Below are 22,595 nucleotides of genomic sequence, written 5' to 3' on the forward strand. Positions count from 1 at the left end.
CAATTCAGAAGATAAGTTGCAAAATGACCAAAGAGGGAAGTCTGCAGATTTTTGGAATGAGAGCGCACTAGGGAGCAGCTGTGACTTGAGAGATCTGTTCCCTCCCACTCAAAGCCCCAAACATCCCATTTCTTCTCCAACATATCTTCATTCATTTCTTCCCAAAAATATGTGTTTAATTGTCAAAGAGTTGGAAAGAATCACTCATGATACTTGAGCTGTAAGAATCCTGAGATAGAGTTACAGGTCGCATGTCATAAAAAAGTTTCTCAGGCATCGGCCAGGTAGCCAGGGAAGAAGAGCACCTGAGCGAGCATGCGCTATTAACACTCCTAAGGCAAGGGTCCATACACAGAGTACTTACCTGGAGAAAGGCAAAGGATTCTACTAAGACTGTTTCTTGTATCAGAAAAGGGCACACCTTGGAGATATATTTTTGACCCATCAAGGCTAAATACATTTTTACAAGTGCCAAAGTTCAGAATGCTGAGCATCTAGAACATACTATCATTCAACATTCCTTACTCATTTATGGTCACCCTAGAGCTGAAAGATGCCTATCCCCAGATAGCCATAGTAAAAAAAAAACTCAAGTAGTGCTTGAGATTCAAAGTGGGGGTGCGTATCACCCATGATTTTTTAAAACTGCATATTTAGCCTCCATAGCACAGAGTTATGGAACCCTGGCTTTATCTCAGGTGACTGGGTTTAAATAGAGGCATTAACACTGGAGGAACCAGGGAAGGAGTGAAAGGTTGTAGCCCACTCACCTTTCCAGGTAGATGGTAGTGATTTGTACACATTCAATGGCATGTTGGATGGGAGTGATTTTGTAGACTGGGAAAACCTTAACTTATATCATATGTGGAAGGGTGTGACTGCTTGGAGAAGAATCACTTTGTGGAAGTTTTGTACATCTCTCCTGATGGACAGCCCATTGCAAATCTCTCCTGATGGACAGCCCATTGTACATCTCTCCTGATGGACAGCCCATTGTACATCTCTCCTGATGGACAGCCATTGTACATCTCTCCTGATGGACAGCACATTGAAAATCTCTCCTGATGGACAGCCATTGTACATCTCTCCTGATACCTCTCTGAGTGTATGCATTTAGGAGTGGGTAGTAAAAAAAAAAATCATTAAACTACCCATGATGGCTGTGTGAACAATGGCTTCTGCTGGTTGACTCTTGCCCTGTTGATTGGAAGAAACCTGACTGATTATCTGGAACAGGCTGAAGATCAACAGGTAGGGAGGAGAAGGAGTACAAATAAATAAATTAAATTAAATAAGTACTGCTGTTCTCCAGTAAGTGCATAAGACAGAACCAAGGACAGTTACATTTCCCTTTGGCTTCCACCAGAGAGGAGATAGGGACTGCAGTGCTGCTCATTCCAGTCTGCTTCCAGCATCTAGAGCTCTTCCTTAATCTACCAAATTCACAGCTGTCTCCCTCCCAACAAGTCTAGTTCCTGGGATTCCTTCTATATGCTGCCAAACAGATGGCATATGTTGCCTCTGTGAAAGTGCTGTTTCTGACCCCATCTTTATCTTCTATATAACCACCAAATTGGATTATGGCCAGGGAATCCCTCACAATGTTGGGGTACATGTCCCCCTCATTCCTTATGGTCCCCTAAAAAAGACCTCATATCAAAAGGTAGCAGTGGTAAATACAGGCCAGATGGCACCTGCATGCCCACTCCCTGTAGGGTTGCATCCCTGTATTGTCTTGCATCAAAAGGTAGCTCTGACAGTGAATATATGTCAAACATCAGTTGGGGTGGCTTATTGAAGCCCGTCCTTCTTACACATATACTTGTCAGAGACTCCTAAGCCATAGCTAGGGGAGGGGGCAGATGGCAGCCACATGCCCACTCCCTGCAGTGACACATCCCTCTTTTAGTTTGCATCAAAAGGTAGATCATACAGTGAACAACAATCAGGGATCCCATTCAAGATAGTCCCTGATATCCAAATGCTTGCTACAGACTCCTCAGACATAGTGTGGGGAGGCCAGATAACACTGATATGCCCACTACATTCAGTGCCACATTCTCTTATTGCCTTGCATAAAAAGGGAGTTTTTACGGTCCATACAGTAGGTGAACCTCAGTCAGAATTGTCCCATTCAAGCCAGTCCCTTATTCCCAGATGCTTGATATAGATTCCATGAAAAAACTGAAAGCAGAGCTACTACATTGGAGCTCAAAAGTAAACAGATGAAGAACACAAAACAATAGATTCATCCCACTACAATGTTTATATTTAATAAGGACTACAAATACAATTCATAGAACTTTCAGGCATATTCCTTTCTTGATGCATTGAATAGCATCATTACATTAACAGTTTTGCACTGTTAGTCCAAAGGAAATGCCACATACCACAATCCCCCCAACAATTAGTAGGGAACAAGTTATCAATGCATTTTCCAAGGCCAAAAACACTGCATCAATGAGCCCTGATAACATCCTGGGATGTTTAATAATTAGCATGAAACATTGACCTTTCTGGTCTACTTGAATCACTTTTCAGCTGGAGCCTTCAGTCAGGTTTTGTGCCTAAGGAATGGAAGATGGCTATGGTCATTCCCTGTACAAAGGAAGTCCAACCACTGAACCGGGTAACTACAGGCTCATAAGTCTTGCTAGCTACATATATAAGACCATGGAAAGAATCATTGTGGGCATGATAAATGAGGACACAGGTAACCTGCAAACACTAGACCTTTCACAGTTGGCTTTGTAAAGGAAGGTCATGCCTATTAAATCAGGGGGACTTTTTTGAGAGGGTAACCAAAACATTGGAAGATGGCAAGACTGTGCACACAGCTTAACTCAACCTCACCAATGCTTTTGATAGAATAAATAATCAAAGATCAAGTAACTACAAGGGACAGAGGATGGTCAGACAAGCAAATAATCCATATGATCAAAACAGAATAACCAACCAACACAGCAGCATAAAACAAATAAAACTTTAATAATTGCTTAATTTTAAAGATAGTAGGTTTGTACTTTGGTAATAGTTCATAAATGGCAATAAAACATATTTAGCAGAATATTTATTAGACATGTAATTTAAAACAGAATAACTGGTTAAGTCTGAAAAACTGTAGAGATTTTGTAAATGAAAAAATAAAAAGTGTCTTTAAGCTCTCTTGTAAAGAAGATCCCAACATTATTAGAATGTTTATTTAATATCAGTTGTAATATAAGTAAAGATAAGTCATGTTTATCAAAAACATATAGGATGTTAAGAATGGATTGTTCCTTTGTTGAAGTAGAATTTTGGGATTACTCTACAATAATTAATAATGAAGAGTTTACTGACATTACTTATATGTATAAACAAACATTTTCTTCACTGTACTGGAAGTTATTTAATTGGAAATATTTGCATAGATCTTTTATAATTACTCAAAAAGTTGCAATAATTAATAAAATATCAAATGTTAATTGCTGGAGATGTAGTGAGAATATAGAAGCATACTGGTTAATATGACGCTGGAATGTAAAGTAATATCTCCATTTTGGAAAGAATTAAAAAAATTGTAAGCATTGTGGTCAGATAAATGTATAATAACAAATTCAATAATATCGCTTAATGCTGCAGTTCCAGAAGTTTTTCTATGAACACAAATGTCACTTTTATGGTCAATTGTAGCGATTGAAGGAAGTCTATTACTTTAAATTGGAAATGTAATAATATTATATTATTTTCTGAATTTTTAAATTTAGCAAAATGTGTATGCAAAAAAGAATTATTAATCATTAAGATGAGAACACCTAATATCATGCATCAATATGTTGCATGGAAAAGGTTGAGTCATTTACTAGAAAAATACAAATGATGTTTGTATTAAATTTTAACAAAAGCCTTGATATGGAAAATTGTAAATAGCTTCTACTTATTATGTTTTAATAATGTTTGTTTTGATATATTGTGATTGTTGTTAAAAACTGAATAAAAAACTTTAAAAGAAGAAATTCAATGCAAGCATTAGAATAATGAGTTGTAAATTTCAGAAATTAGGTAGTATTATGTAGATAACTAATAAAGTAATTTAAATCTCTCCAAATAATGAATATATCATCTACAAATTGTCTGTAATGTTTGATGTAATGCTCAAACTCATTGTTATATAAAACTAAATCTAGCTCTCATTGAGCTAGAACCATATTTCCACAACTGTTAGCACATACATTGCCCACAGCAATGCCCACTTTTTGTAGATAACATTTCTCATCAAACACATATATATTATTTTCTAAAATTAGCTTTTAATGTGTGCAAGATCAAATTAATTTTACCTGTTGTAAATGAACTGTCTTGTGATAGAAACAATCTAATATATTCGATACCTACATCATTAGGTATGACAATAAATAATAAATTTACATCTAGAGTAACTAACAAAAAGTCATCCTCATTCTGATATGTTTCATGCCATTTATATAAATCTGAAACAAATTGCTTAGTGTCCTTCAATACTGTTGGTTTTGTATTTAAAATGGGTCATGATAATTTTTCAACATAAATAGACAAAGGTTCTGTTAGCCAACCATGGCCAGAAACAATAGGGCACATAGGAGGTATGCGTTAATTTTTTTTGTATCTTAGGAAGTCCATATAGAATGGGCACAAGAGGATGTACAACTTGGAAAAAAACATATAATTCATAAGACAACAACAGATTCATATGTTAATCATGAATTACTGCAAACTATTTTAAATACAGTGCCTAAAGTAGTAAAGGGCCCTAAACAATGTGTTTCAGATTTATAAAAATGTTGTGAAACATATCAGAATCATGATGAATTTGTGTTAGTTACACCAGATGTAAATTCGTTATTTACTGTCATACCTAATGATATAGGTGTTGAATATGTTAGATTGTTTCTGTCACAACATATTTTGTTTATAATAGGTAGAGTTAATTTGATCTGCATACTTTGAGCTAATTTTAGAGAATAATATATTTGTGTTTGATGAGAAATATCTACAAAAAGTGGGTGTTGCTGTGGGCACTGCATGTGCTCATAGTTGTGTGAATGTGGTTCTAGCACAATGAGAGCTAGATTAAGTTTTATATAACAATGACTTTGAGCATTACATCAAATATTACAGACATTTTGTAGATAATGTATTCTTTATTTGGACAGGATCAGTTAAAGGTTTAAATGACTTTATTAACTATCTACATAATACTACCTCATTTCTGAAATTCACAGCTCATTATTCTCTGTCTCTTTAAGTAATGGTAGCGATATATCAACTACTTTATATAAAATCTTGTAAGAAGAATAATTTTCTGCATAAGTATAGTATGCATCCAAAACATACTTATAGAAATGTGCTGAAAGGCCAGCTAATTAGAACTACTAGACTGAATAATAATGATGTTGTCTTAGCAGAAGCTTTTAAAGAGATGTGGATTTTTTTTTTGGGATAAAGGCTATTCCTGTGATGAAGTAGTGCTATCACTTAAGTTTGGATACGTAGAGATAATGTCGCCAAACTGTTTTTATCTAATATACAGAATAGTATAAATGGGCATGCCTTCGTTGAAGGTTGGGCATCGAGCTGGCACCTTGGCGTTTTGTAAAAATCTACTGCCAGTCATTAGTGGACCGGAGTTCCGCTGTGGCGACCCTTTGCCGGGAAAAACCCGAAAGACAAACAACAACAGAGAATAGCATAAATAATCACATTTGTAACACTGCTTCAGGTTATGCGAAACCTAGATTCACCTTGACATATTTTAGTGATGTGAATATAATGTGTGACATTATCAAGTAAAATTGGCCAATTTTGATGGCTGATTATAATATTTAAGAGAATTGTAGGGGAACAACCTTTATTTTTCTTTAACAATAGTAAATCTATTAAGAGACAGTTATGTTATAGAAATGTTAACAAGAAAGAAAATAGATTCACTGACCATCATGGTACTTTTCCATGTAATTCATGCAGTGGATATAAATATATTTGTTCCACCATGCGTTTTATACATCCTAATTCTAAACAGAAAATTGAATTTAGATTGTATGCTGACCATAAAAGTAGAGATTTAATTTATTTAGCATAGTGCTCTGTATGCCTCTCTTGTTGCATAGGGAAAACTAACCGTACATTAAAAGAACAAATATTGGAACATATTTATGATATTAGTAAAGTTAAAACAACACATGACCTAGCTAAACATGTGGAAAGTCATGGAAATGCACAACATTTTAAGGGTTTGGTCTTAGAAATACTGAATTTTAACCTTAGAGGTGGGGATCATGAAAATATTATGTAGAAACTAAGTGGATTTTACAGTTGCAAGCTGATAGGGACTGGTTTAAATGAGACTGTTCCTTCAAACCCTATATTGAAATCACATGCACGTAATTATTAACTTAACTGCTATTAGTATATATTTGATTATTTTATAGAGTTTATTTATGGTCTGAAGAAGCACCTGTGGTGTGAAAGTGCTTACTAATTGTTTTTATTAAGTTTTATTTCTTATGATAGAATACCCAGCTTAGACATTATATAGACAAGCTCATTAATTTCAGTATAAACCCTTTTATCACCCACTGGATAGCCATCTGCCTCACTGATAGGACTCAGGAGGTCAAAACAGGTGAGGCCACCTCCACCAAGAGGCCAGTCACTAGCGGAATCCACCCCCCCCCCAGGCTTTGTACTGGGCTCATTCTTTTTTGGCATATATTTCTCTGAAATGGAAGCAAATGCTGAAGATTAAAGTTTGTTTGAAAGCATTGGTGTATCAACTCCCCTGCAGACATTAGTATGTTTCAAGAAGGTCCATCTCTGACTAACAAATGGTGTCAACACCATGGTCTTAAACTGAATGCAAGGAAAAATCTAATTGTATATTTTGGGAAGTAAATCATCCCAGCTAATTACCATGTTAATAATACACCCCAGCAGTCAACCCAGTTGTCAAGGATATGGGTATGCGCATAGACAGTAACCTTACCTTTATACACCACATGGTCACAGTGGTAAAGAAATCCTTTTATGTTGCACAATTTATAAGCAAGAGCATGGCATCTGTGTCCAAAGAGGTCATTATTCCACTGTACTCCACAGTCATTAAGCAGCACAGAGTACAATGCTCCCTTTCGTATTCACCTTAGCAGACATATGGAGCAGCTAGAGCAACCTCAGAGGCTCCTTGCAAAAAAAAAAAAAAATATATATATATATATATATATATATATATATATATATATATATACGTATATGAGGCATCCCAAATCTGCCGAATGCAGAGCACCTTAAAGCCCTTTCCCTTTGCTCAGTCTCCTATAGATTGCTGAGGAGTGATCTCTGCTTGGCTTACAAGTTATCCACAAACCAAACACTTATGAACCTCCTACATATTCATAAGTCAAACAGTACCAGAAATGCAATGTTTAGGAACCAGAATTTTGTCTGTGACTTAAACAGAACATACTAGAGAGACAAATATGTATCCCAGAGACTGACCCTCCTGTGGAACAGGCTTCCCATCCATGTGAAGCTGAGTTCATCTATTACCCAGTTTAAGTGCAACCTAGACCAGTCAATGGGGAATACGAAATTCACACTGGGCCTTGCATCCATGTCCCTTATGGACAGTGGTAGCTTATAAGTTCTTGGCCCTCAATTCCCTATTTAGATACAGGACATCATTATTCTTTCAGGAAAACTTGGCTAGAGTTAGAGAGGCCCTGGGTCATCAGCCTAGTAACAATCTATGAATCTATTTAAATACATTCTTCAGTCTGTATCACATGACTTAAGTCAAAATGCAGCCATAAATTAAAACATTTTTACAAACATGTATATATTAAAAAATCATGTTTAAACACTTCAAAAACAACCTATACAGTATGTTTCATTTCATTTTAATCTTTCTTGTCTTTGTTTCAGAACCGGTTTATTAATTGATGTGTTTAAACCAGGTCTTTGATCATCATGTAAATACATAATCTGTCTATGTTTTCCTAAGTCTGTGTGCAGCAGAATATCACCACCCCATTATAAGTTCATAGTTAAATACTGGGCTAATGACCACCAGTGCCTTTATAAGTCTAACCGTGCAATCTAACCCAGTTGTGTCCCTATGTATAATCAGCATTTATTAGGAGGGGGTGTGTTAGGAAGTTTCCAGAGGTTATGTAGGGGGGTAAGTTATCATGGAATTACTTTCTGCCTCTGTCTATCAAAGACATGGGGGGGCAGACCCAGGGTGAATTTTTGATTTCCCATCCATTGGTTAAGGTTACTCTTAAATAGGGTTAGGGATGGCCTCTGCTTCACATGTATGGGGATCCTCTGAGACACATATCTATCTCTCCAACATGTCTTATTTATGTTGCAAGCAAAACTGAAATCCTTGGATCTAGTGGTTCTAAAGCTTTTTGTTTTGTTGATGTGCAAAAGGTCCATCATAACTGGATCTGAGGATGTCTTGTATGCCAGGCTTACTTGATTCTCAATAACCTGAAGGAGAAAGAGTACAGAGATAGGGCCTTAAGGCAAACCATACAGGACATTTGTGTTTATACCCTGGATTCTTCTGGTAAGAAACCTTTGTGGGTGTTCCAACTGTTGCATATGTTTGGTCAGATACATGTTTAAGGGGGCATTATACTCAGTATGGGTCTGATAAGGGCCAAATAAAGTGGCACTATGACTTTCATGGACCTGGATGCCATGTCCCTACTTATAAGTTAAGCAACATAAAATTATTTTCTTAGTGGAATCAACATCTTTCTTCATATAGTTCAGGGCAGTATGTCTCCAGTTGTTAATGTCCATATGGCCTATGATATAATCATGCTAGTACCTGCAGTGTAGGGACTTTGACTACTTGTGTAACTTGGTGGCTCCTGGCTGCAAATAAGCAATTAACCATTATCTTCTCCTGGTTCAGTTTTTTTAACTGGGGCATCTTTGTCTCATACAATGGAGTCCGTATGACAAGAGTCCTTGATAATGAGTTAGCTTGCCTATAGGCTTTGCTTTTGGGTCTCCACTGGATGTAGGCATATCTGTGGTGTTCAGTGTCGCTTTTGGTAAGTGCTTTAGAGATTGCTGATGATAGATGTTACTGTTTATAGGCCTAGGAGGTCTTTGAAGTTTGGGGAAATTGCTTTTTACTCCCTTGGCATAGGTTGGTCTGTGTGTGTGTGGTGGATGTAATGTTTGTGTACATGTTCTTGACAACCTTGTCTGTATGCAAGATTTTTACCTGTAGTGAAATTGTTTATGTGCATCTCTCACGTAATGTGTTTGTCTTTTTCAGGATTAAATGGTTGTCTGTGAACATGAGACAATTGCTACATTGTCTCAGGATGCTCATAGCTACCAAGCAGGCTACTGAGACATTTGGGAATTGCATAGCCATGTTGTCTGGACCTGTGTTTGGATGGGCTACTGTAGGTCATGGACTGGGTTATACAGAGGTCTCCCTCTCTGGGGTTTGGCACAACACTAGGTTAGATTATGCTAAGACTGCAAATTAGTGCTGTTTAATGTGCAAACTAACTGCTCTAAGCTTGCCTCCACACAATAGATTCATAGGTGTTTACTAGGCTAACGACCACAAGGGACTTTTTAAGTCTAGCCATGCATCCCAAATCTATGACAAGTTCTGATACCCTTGCTAAGTGTACATGGGCCTGGGAGATGAACCATTTACAGGTTACCTCTGTGCATTAGAGACATATGTGTCAAACCAGGGATAAATTTCCAGTTTCCCATCCAGTTGTCCAAGTTGCACTTGAATTGGGTTAGGGAGGAACTCTGCTTCACGTGGATGGGGAGTCTATTCCATAGACTAGTTAGTCTCTGGGATACATACCTATCTCTCCAGAAGATCCTATTTATATCACAGGCAAGGTTTAAGTCTTTAGAGCAGGTAGTTATGGTGCTGTTTGTTTTGTGGATATGTAGGCGGTCCATCAGAGTGGGATCTGACAGTGTCCTGTATACCAGGCATAGATCCTGTAGGAGACAAATAAACATAATAGCTTTATTTTAGCCACACTAGATTACTGGTTTAATTTCTATGGGAAGTTTTATAGACAAAATTTACTTTCAGGTCATTTGTGTCTGTACAGGGCACTCCCAAATCTCTTGATGTACAACACCAAGAAAGATTGCTTAAGAGGATAATACTAAAACAAAACATCTTAAACTACCTTGACAATATAAGTTAAAGTATTGGGGACCTTTAGAATGTTTTAAAAGCAAACTCAACAAATAATGCCAGAATAAAGCAGCAGCACTCTAATTGATTAATTGAAGTACAAAACAGTACAATAACTCCCTTATCTGACAAGGATGGAGCAGGATTAACTCAGGACCCCCTCAGAGTGTGGCTGGGGTGCCAAGCAGATGGAATCACTGGGAAAATGAGCAGAATATAATTTATAGTAAGGGAGGCTTACTCAAGTGCAGTACTGATTTGCTGAGTGGGCATTTCGTGTTATGCACATATGGAAAACCATGCGTGTGAAAGTACTTAAATAGGTTACAAAATAGACAATAGCCATGAAAGTGGGGAGGGCGGGACTTTGGAAACCTGTTTGCCATAAGGGACAGAAGCAAGAGACAAAGAAGACACAGAAGAGGAATTAAACCCGCACATAAGGCAGCTGTTTAATCTCAGCCTTACCACAGGATATGTGCCCAAGGAGTGGCGTACGGCAACTGTGGTTCCACTCCACAAAGGCAGTGCCAAGTCTAGTCTGCAAAGCTATGGAGAGGATCATAATGGAGCTCATAAACAAAGATATAGGGGACTTGCAGACATTGGACCCGACCCAGTTTGGCTTTGTCAAGGGAAGATCATGCCTTTTGAACTTGGAACAGTCACCAAGGCCATTGATGAGGAAAGGCAGTCCATACAGCCTACCTTGACCTTGTATTGTAGAAAAACTTAAATGTAAACCCATATGTCACAAGATGGGTTGCAAACTGGCTTAAGGGCAGAACCCACAGGGTTAGAGTGTCAGACTCCAAGTCACAAGTGGTGTCCCACAGGCCATCTACTTCTCAGAAGTACAGGCCAACATGGGAGGACTTTGGCTGACAAAGTTGACTGCAAACTGGCCATAGTGGAAAGTGCATCGGACACGGATATCCTTCAGAAGGGACTCACAGAAACAGATAGCTGGTGCCAGAGCCATGGCCTGAAGTTAAACGCCAAAAAATGTATAGTCAGACTCGGGAAAAAAACAAGGTAACCCTAAGCTACCATATAGGTGGCAATCCACTACAAGACAGAGGGAAGTGGGAGGGAGGAGGACCAGGTTGACAGTGGCCTTCTTTTGACACTAACGTTGCTAAGTGAAAGTGGTTAGAGACCTTCTTGCCTGCCTACCTGATCACATGAATTCATTCACATCCAGATCTAGTGACCCTTCTGTTCTCAGTTCATCACTTAACCAATGATCAGTGAATGCCCCATCCCCATGGGATGTATCTCACCCGACATCTGCAGCAATTGGAGAGACCCCAAAAGTTCCTCACCAAAAGGATAAAGGACTCCAAAATCTGTCATATGCTGCCAGATTGAAGAAACTCCAGCTCTATTCAGTCGCATGCCCTGCTCAGAGGTGACATGTGCCTGACATACAAGGCCATGTCCAACCCGAATTAATGGACATGCTCCACCTCAAAAATCCAAATCCACCAAAACCACTAGACGAGACTCCCTATGCTGTGGAATAAAATCTCGGTCCATGTGAGGCAGAGCACCTCGCTGGCTCTGTTCAAGAGAAATCATGACCTGTGGATGGGAGATGTCTGCTGGACAGAGGCACAACAAACTAATGGGCACAGTATTTTTCATATAGGCTAGGCTTATAAATGCCTTAGGGCAGATAGCCTAGTATAAACCTATGAATCTAAGACTTTTAAAACTATGGCAAGAAAAAAGATGGAGGATTAGGGAAAATTCAAAATGGAGCTCGCATACTGTGATTGTACAGAAACTTTTACCTGAATGCCTCAGTGGAGAGTGGGAAAGATCACTTGAGCAGAGCAGAAGCAGAATCTCATGCGTGTGTGCTGAACAGGAACATATTTCTGGGCTTGGTTCACATTAGGAATGTGTTAGAAATGGACTTGTTTTCCTTCTTCCAAAAACAAATACTTCAAAAATATATATATATAATAAACTGCACAATGATACCAAGTACAGGTCCCTAGGTAATAGATGCCTTCTCTGTCAATTGGTTGGTCTGTTTCTATATGCCTTTCCTCCCAGCCCTCCTCTTCTCAGAGTACGTCAGACCAAGCCAGAAATGTTTCTCAACACCTTTTTTTGCCATGGTAACACTGGTTCTCTTCTGTAGAGCAAGTTAAGGGTAGAACCTGTCCCACTGCCTCAATCTGTAGACCTCTTTCTCAAAACAAGGGCTCACTTATATAAACCCAACATGAAGACCTTAAAGCTAACAGCATGCATGATCTACTGCTCATCCCCTATGGGGTCATATTTACTAATGAAGTGCTTGCTGTTACAAGGGAAGCTAGGAAAAGAAACACAAAGATATTCTACCCAGCAAAATAGAAAGGTATTGTCGCCTCACAGTAAGACACTGTCCGGTTCGATTCTCAGCTAGAGCGTCTTCTGCGTGGAGACATGCATGAATGGGTGTACCTTCGTTGAAGGTTGTGCATCAGGGCTAGTAACTCGGCACGTAAAAATCAACTACTAATCATTAGCGGACCGGAGTTCCGCTGTGGCGACCCATATTTCTCGGATACATAAAATGCAGGATTATTTTCAGCTTCATTGAAAGTGCATTCATCTTCCATCTCTGCTGCATGCCATGGGACCCACATTTATGCCTTGCTGTAGAAAAAGTTCCTTCAAGGGGCATTACACCTAAGAAAAAACAAAAAGGTCCAGCACAATTGGGTTGAAAACTCAAATAATTTAATTAGGTAAGCTCAAAAAACAGACAGCATACCAGTTTCAGCAACAGCCTTCCTCAGTGCTTTAACACAACCAAGAATACCTAACCCTTAAATAAGCAACATCATTAGCATTCACAAATATTATTGGTTGGATAAAACATTTTGACAACTCATTCAGGCCAGGTTTAAACAAACCCCCTAGCCTGATAATCCAATCTGATTCTTTGTTTAATATAGTGTGCCAACCACCTTTAGAAAAATTCCAACCCTGGACTCTGTCAATAACAGTAAATGTAAACCTGGCTGTTTTATGAACTAAGGTGCACTTGAACAAAGCATTTGTGTCTCTCCTGTTCCTGATCTCACCGAGGTGTTCAGAGATCCGAAGCCTCAATTTTCTAGACATTTTTCCTACATAAAACTCCGAACAGGAACAGGTAGCCAAATAAACAATCCATTCAGAACTACAATTCCCAAAACACAAAATGTCATAAACCTTGGGAGTATTAGAGCTGGTAAAAGTCTTGGTTTTAAATATGTGGGGACATGTGGAACAATGTCCACAAGGTACACATCCCTTAACCTTGTTCCCAAATATAGTAGATAGTTGAAGTGAGGGTGGAGCCTTCTGTTTATAATGACTAAAATGAGACCCCAAAATGGGTCCCCTGTGAAAAGAAAAGGGACATGTGGAAGAGAGAATTTCATTGAGCTTAACATGGGCTTTTAAGATATCCCAATGTTGGTTAATAACCTGTTTGAAGGTTTGAAAATTTCAGACAAAAGTTGTTACCAGTCGGATGGGCTGTTTTCAATTTTTGTTGACATCAGACTGTATTGTAACAAATTCTATCTGGATTGTTGTCTGGCAAAATCCCTAGCCTGACAAATATTCTCAACCTTGTATCCCCTTTGGATGAAGTGGTTATGCAGATCTTGTTCATACCGGGCATAGGTGTCCTGTGTAGAACAAATGTGACGCATTCTCAAAATTGTGACTTGGGTATATTGCAGATGATGTGTCGGGGGTGGTGACTTCCAGTATGCAGTAGTGTGTTATACTGAGGATATTTGTGAAAAACCTCAGTTTTTAGGGTGTGATCTATATCCCTAATAACAGGGACATCGAAAAAAATTATGGAATCTTTATCGGCACTCAAAGTCAATTGCATGCCCCATTTGTTTTGATTAAGGTATTCCACAAATTCCTGTAGAAAAACCATATCACCTCTCCACACTTTGTCTTTGGCTGTGGTTCATTGACTGAACCATTGTCTGCCTTTTTGATGAAATATCTACAGCCTCTGTTGCCTCTTGTTCATGCTAGGATTCAGGATATTACAAATATTTTACAAATTATTGACAATATACAATTAGAGCTCAAATGGCTAATGTGTACCTTGGATGTGTCCTCATTATATACCAATATTCCACACTGGGCTGGGCTTGAGGCTTTGCAGTTTTGGTTGGATCAGGCTAACATATATCCCCCTGGATTCAACACTTTTTTAGTTTGTTTAACTGAACATGTGTTGACCAAAAATGTTTTTTACTTTTTTGGTAAATGTTTTTGGCAAGTGAAGGGGACGGCCATGGGGGGCATCTTTTGCCCCCATTTATGCAGATCTGTTCATGGGCTATATTGAACATCAGCTCATTTATGATGCCTCACACAATTTATTTCTTGGGGTAATTGACATTTGGCGACGCTACTTGGATGATTGCTGGATGGTGTGGAGGGGTGATATGTTTTTTCTACAGGAATTTGTGGAATATCTTAATCAAAACAAATGGGGCATACAATTTACTTTGAGTGCCGACAAAGATTCCATCACTTTTTAGATGTCCCTGTTATTATGGATATAGATCACACCCTAAAAACTGAGATTTTTCACAAATATCCTCAGTATAACACACTACTGCATGCTGGAAGTCACCAGCCCTGGCACATAATCCGCAATATACCCAAGTCACAATTTTTGAGAATGTGTCCCATTTGTTCTACACAGGACACCCGTACCCATTATGAACAAGATCTGCATAACCACTTCATCCAGAGGGGATACAAGGATGAGAATATTTGTCAGGCTAGGGATTTTGCCAGACAACAATCTAGATCGAATTTGTTACAATGCAAACAGTCTGATTTCGACAAAGATGGACAACAGCCCATCCGACTGGTAACAACTTTTGGCCGAAATTTTCAAACCTTCAAACAGGTTATTAACCAGCATTGGGATATCTTAAAAGCCAATGTTAAGCTCAATGAAATTCTCTCTTCCACGTGTTCTTTTTCTTTTCGCAGGGGACCCACTTTGGGGTCTCATTTCAGTCATTATAAACACAAGGTTCTGCCTTCACTTCAACAATCTACTATATTTAGGAACAAGGTTAAGGGATGTGTACCTTGTGGACATTGTTCTGCATGTCCCCACATATTTAAAACCAAGACTTTTACCAGCTCTAATACTCCCAAGGTTTATGACATTTTGTGTTTTGGGAATTGTAGTTCTGAATGGATTGTTTATTTGGCTACCTGTTTCAGTTCGACATTTTATGTAGGTCAAACGTCTAGAACATTGAGGCTTCAGATCTCTGAACACCTCAGTGAGATCAGGAACAGGAGAGACACAAATGCTTTGTTCAAGCACACCTTAGTTCATAAAATAGCCATGTTTACATTTACTGTTACTGACAGAGTCCAGGGTCGGAATTTTTCTAAAGTTGGTTGGCACACTATATTAAACAGTAAATAATCAGATTGGATTATCAGGCTGGGGGGGTGTTTAAACCTGGCCTGAATGAGTTGTCATAATGTTTTATCCAACCAATAATATTTGTGAATGCTAATGATGTTGCTTATTTAAGGGTTAGGTATTCTTGGTTGTGTTAAAGCACTGAGGAAGGCTGTTGTCGAAACCGGTATGCTGTCTGTTTTTTGAGCTACCTAATTAAATTATTTGAGTTTTCAACCCATTTGTGCTGGACCTTTTTGTTTTTACATTGATTGCCTTGGTTGGTTTGGTCCGTGCACATCCATACCTGTGGGTGCTTGTGTTTGCAGTACACCTAAGGCCACATATGAAGAAACTCTTTCTAGTGCTACCTAAACTATGTGTTGGAAATTTTAATTTTACCACTATTTGAGATAGCAGCAAAACAACCTGCACATACTTGACCTGAGAGACTGTCTTCTCGGTGGCCAGAACATCCCCAGGGAGAACATCTGAACTACAGATGTTTATGTGCGAGCAAATTTAGCTCCTTTTCCCCAAGGACAGTGTAAACCTATGCATAAATCTCACCTTCTTGCTGAAAGTAGTAGACTGACATCAACCTAAATCAGACTGTTGCCTTCACAATATTCTGTCCTACCCCACAAGGCATAAAGTAAGTAATCTTAGCATGGTCAGGTTGTACGGAGGATCAAAGCCCTGACAATTGCCCAAACAAGCTGAAATTAATTAGCAGCTCAGGTGTGTGATGAAGCAGGTAAGGAAGAACTGGTGAGCTTATCCTAGGAGGGGAGGTTTGGTGACCGTGCTCAGTCATGGCAGCAGCTTTGGAAGCACTGACGTCATGCTAGAGGATGAGGTGAGTCTTGAACGGGGGCCATTCTGTGGTGGGGGGGATGGTTGGACTGTTCAAGCTAATGATGGGTAGCTCTTTCCTACACATGTGTGTATTATGGAACATAGATGGTCCACATACCCACATTAGAACCAATGGGATAAGAGTTAAAGTGTAACATAATCTCCTCAGTTGTTGTCTCACTTATATTGGAGCCCCTCCCCTCCTCTGTGGAATGAATGGGCTTGAGACCAGCAGGGGAGCCATGATGGTCAGCATAGAAGAAGGAGAAAAAAATGCATAAAAAAAATGGGGGAAGGGATGTCACATTCCCAGAATGTGCATAGGCAGCTGAGATTTTACCTAGAAGAAAATAAAGAAGTATAGAAAATAAATAATTTAATTATAGCCTGTTGGAAGAAAAGCCTGCTTCAAAACCGATTGTCTTAAAAATGAGTAGCCCATTGTATCTCATTTTATTACTTCTTCCATAGTAAAATTGTACCTTAGCATGTAAATGCCCACTCCACAAGAGCAACAGCAACTATCACAGTTTTATTTTTTGGGGGCAGTTTCCTGGTCATTTGATCACATCTTTTCTAAGCACTGCAACTTGGATATTACCTCTATAGCCAAGGAATATATTGACATCTTGAAAGGGCTATTACAGCCTTTTCCTTTACATGGCCAACCACTATCTGGTCCAGAATGTTTGGGAATCTTCTCTGACATTAACATTATTGCACCAGTGAACAATATGATGAATAATAGCACAGCTGTGTAAAAAAACTACCATAACTGTAGATTTCCACGTATGTTCAGTTGTGCAATATTTCCCACCCTCTGTTTCCTGCCTGTTACCATGTTAGGATTGATGTGGGCATACAGTCACCCTTTTATCCCCACCTTTCCTTTCTTCAGACTTTAGAAGCACCACTTCTCTGGTTTGATTGATGTGTAGACAACACTGTGAATCTTCTGATTGGGATACCATGTTTTGGGAGAGTATTTGACATCTGGGTGGCTAGTACTCTGGCTTCTGTCAGAACAATGCTAATTACAGGGGAAAGAAATAAGTAAAGATGGTGTGGACTGGCATCCTTATACCACAGGTGTGTTGGCATCCTGGTTTGGTGTTGACTGACATCCTTATACCATAGGTGTGTTGGCATCCTTATTTGGTATGGACTGCATCCTTCTTATACCACAGGTGTGTTGGCATCCTAGTTTGGTCTGGACTGCATCCTTCATATACCACAGGTGTGTTGGCATCCTGGTTTGTTCTGGTCTGCATCCTTCATATACCACAGGTGTGTTGGCGTCCTGGTTTTGTGTGGACTGGCATCCTTCTTGTACCACAGGTGTGTTGGCATCCTGATTTGGTGTGGACGGGATCTTTCTTATACCACAGGTGTATTGGCATCCTGGTTTGGTGTAGACTGGCATCTTTCTTATACCACAGGTATATTGGCATCCTGATTTGGTTTGGACTGGCATCCTTATACCACAGGTGTGTTGGCATCCTGGTTTGGTGTGGACTGGCATCCTTCTTATACCACAGGTGTGTTGACATCCTGGTTTGGTGTGGACTGGCATCCTTGTACTACAGGTGTGTTTACATCCTGATTTGGTATGGACTGCATCCTTCTTATACCACAGGTGTGTTGACATCCTCGTTTGGTGTGGACTGGCATCCTTTTTATACCACAGGTGTGTTGACATCCTTGTTTGGTGTGGGCAAGATCCTTCTTTTACCACAGGTGTGCTGACATCCTGGTTTGGTGCGGACTGCATCCTTCTTATCCCATAGGTGTGTTGACATCCTGCTTTGGTGTGGACGAGATCATTCTTCTACCACAGGTGTGTTGATATCCTGGTATGGTGTGAACTGACATCCTTCTTATACCACAGGTGTGTTGGCATCCTGTTTTGGTGTGGACTGACATCCTGCTTGAACCACAGGTGTGTTGGCATCCTGGTTTGAGGGCACCCACTTAGGTAGGGAAGGGGGGAAAATTCTATTCATTGGGCCAGATGTCAAGACTTCTTTGGAAGAAGTCCCCAAAATTAACTCTAGTGCAGCAGTGAGCAGCCTCTAACATGTACAGTTACAATATGTAACTACACAAATGTACTTTATGGATACATTGTCTTTGATGCAATTTTTTTTGTCTAAATTGATCATGTTGTTTCATTTTTGTGATATTCCTACACTGCTTTTGCACCCCTTTGAGTAGTCCATTGAGTACCATGTCCACATTACTGAACAGTCCTTGTTTATTTTATTAACTGTATTAAGAGCAGAACAAAAATAACTTCACAAACATGCTTAATCACTGTGATTAAAATATTAATACTTTTTTTTTAGGTATCAGAAGCCCAGAGTGTAGTTTGACTTACAGTCAGCAGCCATCACTTGGGACATTCCAGTCGCATCATGCATCAAAGAACCTGCAGAAGTTTGCTGAGGCTGTGAAGGGCTACAACATACATCATCTCACTCCTGTGTTACAGCACCACTCAGGACATAACTGTAACAAGAGTCCTGAAACACCCCAGTTACATCACCCTACAGAGAACAGACAGCAGTGCGCTGACCCTTTGAAGGGCTCTGATAAGTTTCATGTCACCCCAACACCACATCACCATTCAGGACATAACTGCAGCAGAAGCCCAGTGTGTGACAGTGGAATTCCCACTTTAAATCTCTCGTCAGAGAACCTGCAGCGGTGTGTTCAGCCTATGAAGAGCTCTGAGAAATGTAATTTCTCTCCTGCACCACAGCTTCACCCAGGATTTAACTGCACCCAGAGCTCTGAGTGCAACATGGAAAAACCCCATTTGCATCACTCTACAGAAAACATACAGCAGAAAAGTGAAACACCTCTCTTTCATCACTCCACAAAGAACATAAAGCAAGGTACTCAATGTGTGATGGACACCAACAAGCTTCACCCCCCTCTTGTAATGCAGGAAAGAGCAATAACTCATCAGAGATCCCACACAGGGAAGAAATATGAATGCAATAAACAGTTTATGTGGCGCAGTCACCTGAGGCTTCGTCAGATCATTCACACAAGGGAGAAACCATATAAATGTACTGAATGTAGTAAGTGCTTTGCACATAAACAGTCACTGTGCAACCATAGACGAATTCATACAGGGGAGAAACCATATAAATGTCCTGAGTGTAATAAGTGCTTTGCATATAAACAACACTTCAGAGTCCATCAACGAGTTCACACAAGGGAGAAACCGTATAAATGTGCTGAATGTAATAAGTGCTTTGCACATAATCAGTCACTGTGCAGCCACAGACGAGTTCACACAGGAGAGAAACCATATAAATGTTCTAAATGTGGTAAATGTTTTACACATAAACAATACCTCAACAAACATCAACAAGTTCACTCCCAGGAGAAACCATATAAATGTCCTGAATGCAGTAGGCGTTTTTCACGGAAAGAGGATATGAAATACCACCAGGCCAGTCACACAGAGGATAAACCATATAAATGTATTGAATGCAATAAATGTTTTTCTCTTAGTAGGGGTCTGATATACCACCAAGCCATTCACACGGGTCTAAAACCATATAAATGCACCGAGTGCAATAAGCAGTTTATCTTACGCAGTCAATTGATACGCCATCAAATTGTTCACACAGGGGAAAAACCTTACAAATGTCCTGAATGCACTAAGAGTTTTAGTCAAAGACATATTCTATTATATCATCAGAAGACTCACTTAAGGGAAAAAACAAACAAATGTGCTGAATGTAATAAGGGTTTCATAACAAAGAGGGCATTACAAGAACATAAAAAGGTTCACAGGGGAGAAAAAGCATATAAGTGTCCTGAATGCAGTAAATGCTACAGAGGAAAGAGAGGTCTCCAACATCATCAAAAGACTCACATAACTGACAAAACATATACATGTGCCAAATGTAGTAAGAGTTTCATGAATGAGAGAGAATTACAAGAACATAAAAAGGTTCACATAGAAAAAACATTTACATGTCCTGAATGTAGTAAATGTTACACAGCAAAGAGAAGTCTCGTACATCATCAGAAGACTCACATGGGGGGTGTAATACATAAAAAAAAAATATGGACTTTGGAAAAAAAAAGAGATCTGATATGGTGTAATATTTATGCAGAAAAGAAAATTGTACTAAACAATATGACGATTGCAGCTGCAAAGATATTTGACTATATATACAGACAAAGACATCCAGACATGGTAAATTTTACAAAGGAAAGAATAAGAAAACAAATGTGGAATGTATTGAGAAGAAAAACATTTAGTGAGGCAGAAAAGCAACAAATAGAAACAGAGGTGTTAGACCAACTGAGAAGAGAAAGGATTAGTATGGAGACACTGAAACAGGCAATATCACAACAGGGTGAATCACTGAATCCCCTGGGAGTAGTGCAACAAACAGAACAAAGCATTTGCATAGAAGATATGACGCCCAATAAAATTCTGGAACCTTCTGCAGGGGACTCATATGAAAGTCCAGTTAGGACTGCACAGCAAGAGGAAGTGCAGGAAACAGAGAGCAAAGATGATTCTCTCATCTAGGAAACTGATCTAAGGGAAGAACTGGTTGATTTAATACTAATGGATAGGCCTATAAGATAGATGAAAATGGAGGTTGTCAGTTTAGAAGGGAATGATCTAACCAAAGACTTGGTTGATTTTATAGAAATTGACAGGCACACTAACATATATGAAGGAAAGAGATAAAATAAAGTGTTTAAGATCAAAGTGTTAGGTAAAACATATGAACACAGTATTTGGGACTAATAAAATAGATTTATGTAATATATCAGAAATTAACAGAATATTTTACTGTCTAGCTAAACTAATAACAGATAAAATGTTACTATACAATCACAGCAAAACAAAGGAAAGGAGGGAAACAAGGCAAATGCCTCCATGGAAGAAGCAACCTAGACATACATTAGAAAACTTTTATCAGTTAGACAGAAGCTTTCACATGACAATAAGAAATTCTTTGAAAATGTGTGTGTGTGTGTGTGTGTGTGTGTGTGTGTGTGTGTGTGTGTGTGTGTATATATATATATATATATATATATATATGTGTGTGTGTGTGTGTGTGTGAGAGAGAGAGAAAACATGTTTAGTTGTATAATTAGTAATATAAACTATACTGAATTTCTCTTAAAATGTGGATTATTGATAAATGGCTTGGGATGAATCCTAAGTTCTTTTATTTTAGTCTTTCTGAGGGCTGTTTCTTTTAAGAAGAATACAAAATCACTGAAAGATGGTGATTTGGTTGTTCTCCATTTTTTGGTAATACATTTCCTTGCAACTGCAAGGATAGTCCATAATAAAAAAAATGTTTTTCAAATCAAAACGATCACAAACATTAAATAAAACTAAGAACTTAGACAAAGAGAAAGAATATGAAAATAAAGCTTTTAAAAATCATTTATATTATACCAGCAGAAGTTTAGCGAAGGAGAATAAAAAAATGTAGCCATTCAGCTTTGCATTCTTGTAAACATTTACAACAGATTGTTATTATTTCCATTAAATTTCACTATTTTATTTGGAGATAAAAAGGCTGTATGTAAAAATTTCCTGTAAATATGCACCAGTAGTGAGACCAAGATGTGTGTTTACAAGAATATAATTATTGAGATTTATTCTCAGAAGTGAGATAGGCGGTATGACCCAGTGAAATATGATTACAAAATTTAACATTAATGTTTCTTTTATATTTTATATAAATTTGTAAAGTTTTGAAATTAAATTATCAGTTTTTGATTTATGTATAATTTTATAAAAAAAGTGAATTAATTTAGGATTCTTTCAAATGTATGAGCAGGATAGAAATAAACATAATTCTTGAGTCTGCAATTTCAGGTTTTGTATTGATAGCTAATCTTGGGGATTCAGATTAAATTATATAATCATTTATTGAGAATCTTTGACCTTTAGATCTTTAAAGCAATGTTGCCAATGACCAAAATCCATAGTCTCCCATTTGATGAATATATTACTATGCGATTTATTTACAAAGTTTCTGGTGATGCTAAAAGGAGTAATGG

General features: G+C 38.5%; 1 protein-coding gene across 1 annotated transcript in view; it reads left to right on the plus strand.

The window, feature by feature from the left end:
• Window positions 1-21,580, plus strand: part of LOC122790679 — an 800,254-nt gene extending 778,674 nt beyond the window's left edge. The window contains exon 23 of the mRNA XM_044058202.1: window positions 18,881-21,580. Within this exon, the coding sequence (XP_043914137.1) occupies window positions 18,881-21,096 (2,216 nt within the window). The 3' untranslated portion in view covers window positions 21,097-21,580. The remainder of the gene's footprint in view (window positions 1-18,880) is intronic.
• The last annotated feature ends 1,015 nt before the right edge of the window (window positions 21,581-22,595 follow it).

This window comes from Protopterus annectens, chromosome 16.part0 (genome assembly GCF_019279795.1).
Source record: "Protopterus annectens isolate FY-2018-M chromosome 16.part0, PAN1.0, whole genome shotgun sequence".
NCBI classification, from domain to species: Eukaryota; Metazoa; Chordata; order Ceratodontiformes; family Protopteridae; genus Protopterus; species Protopterus annectens.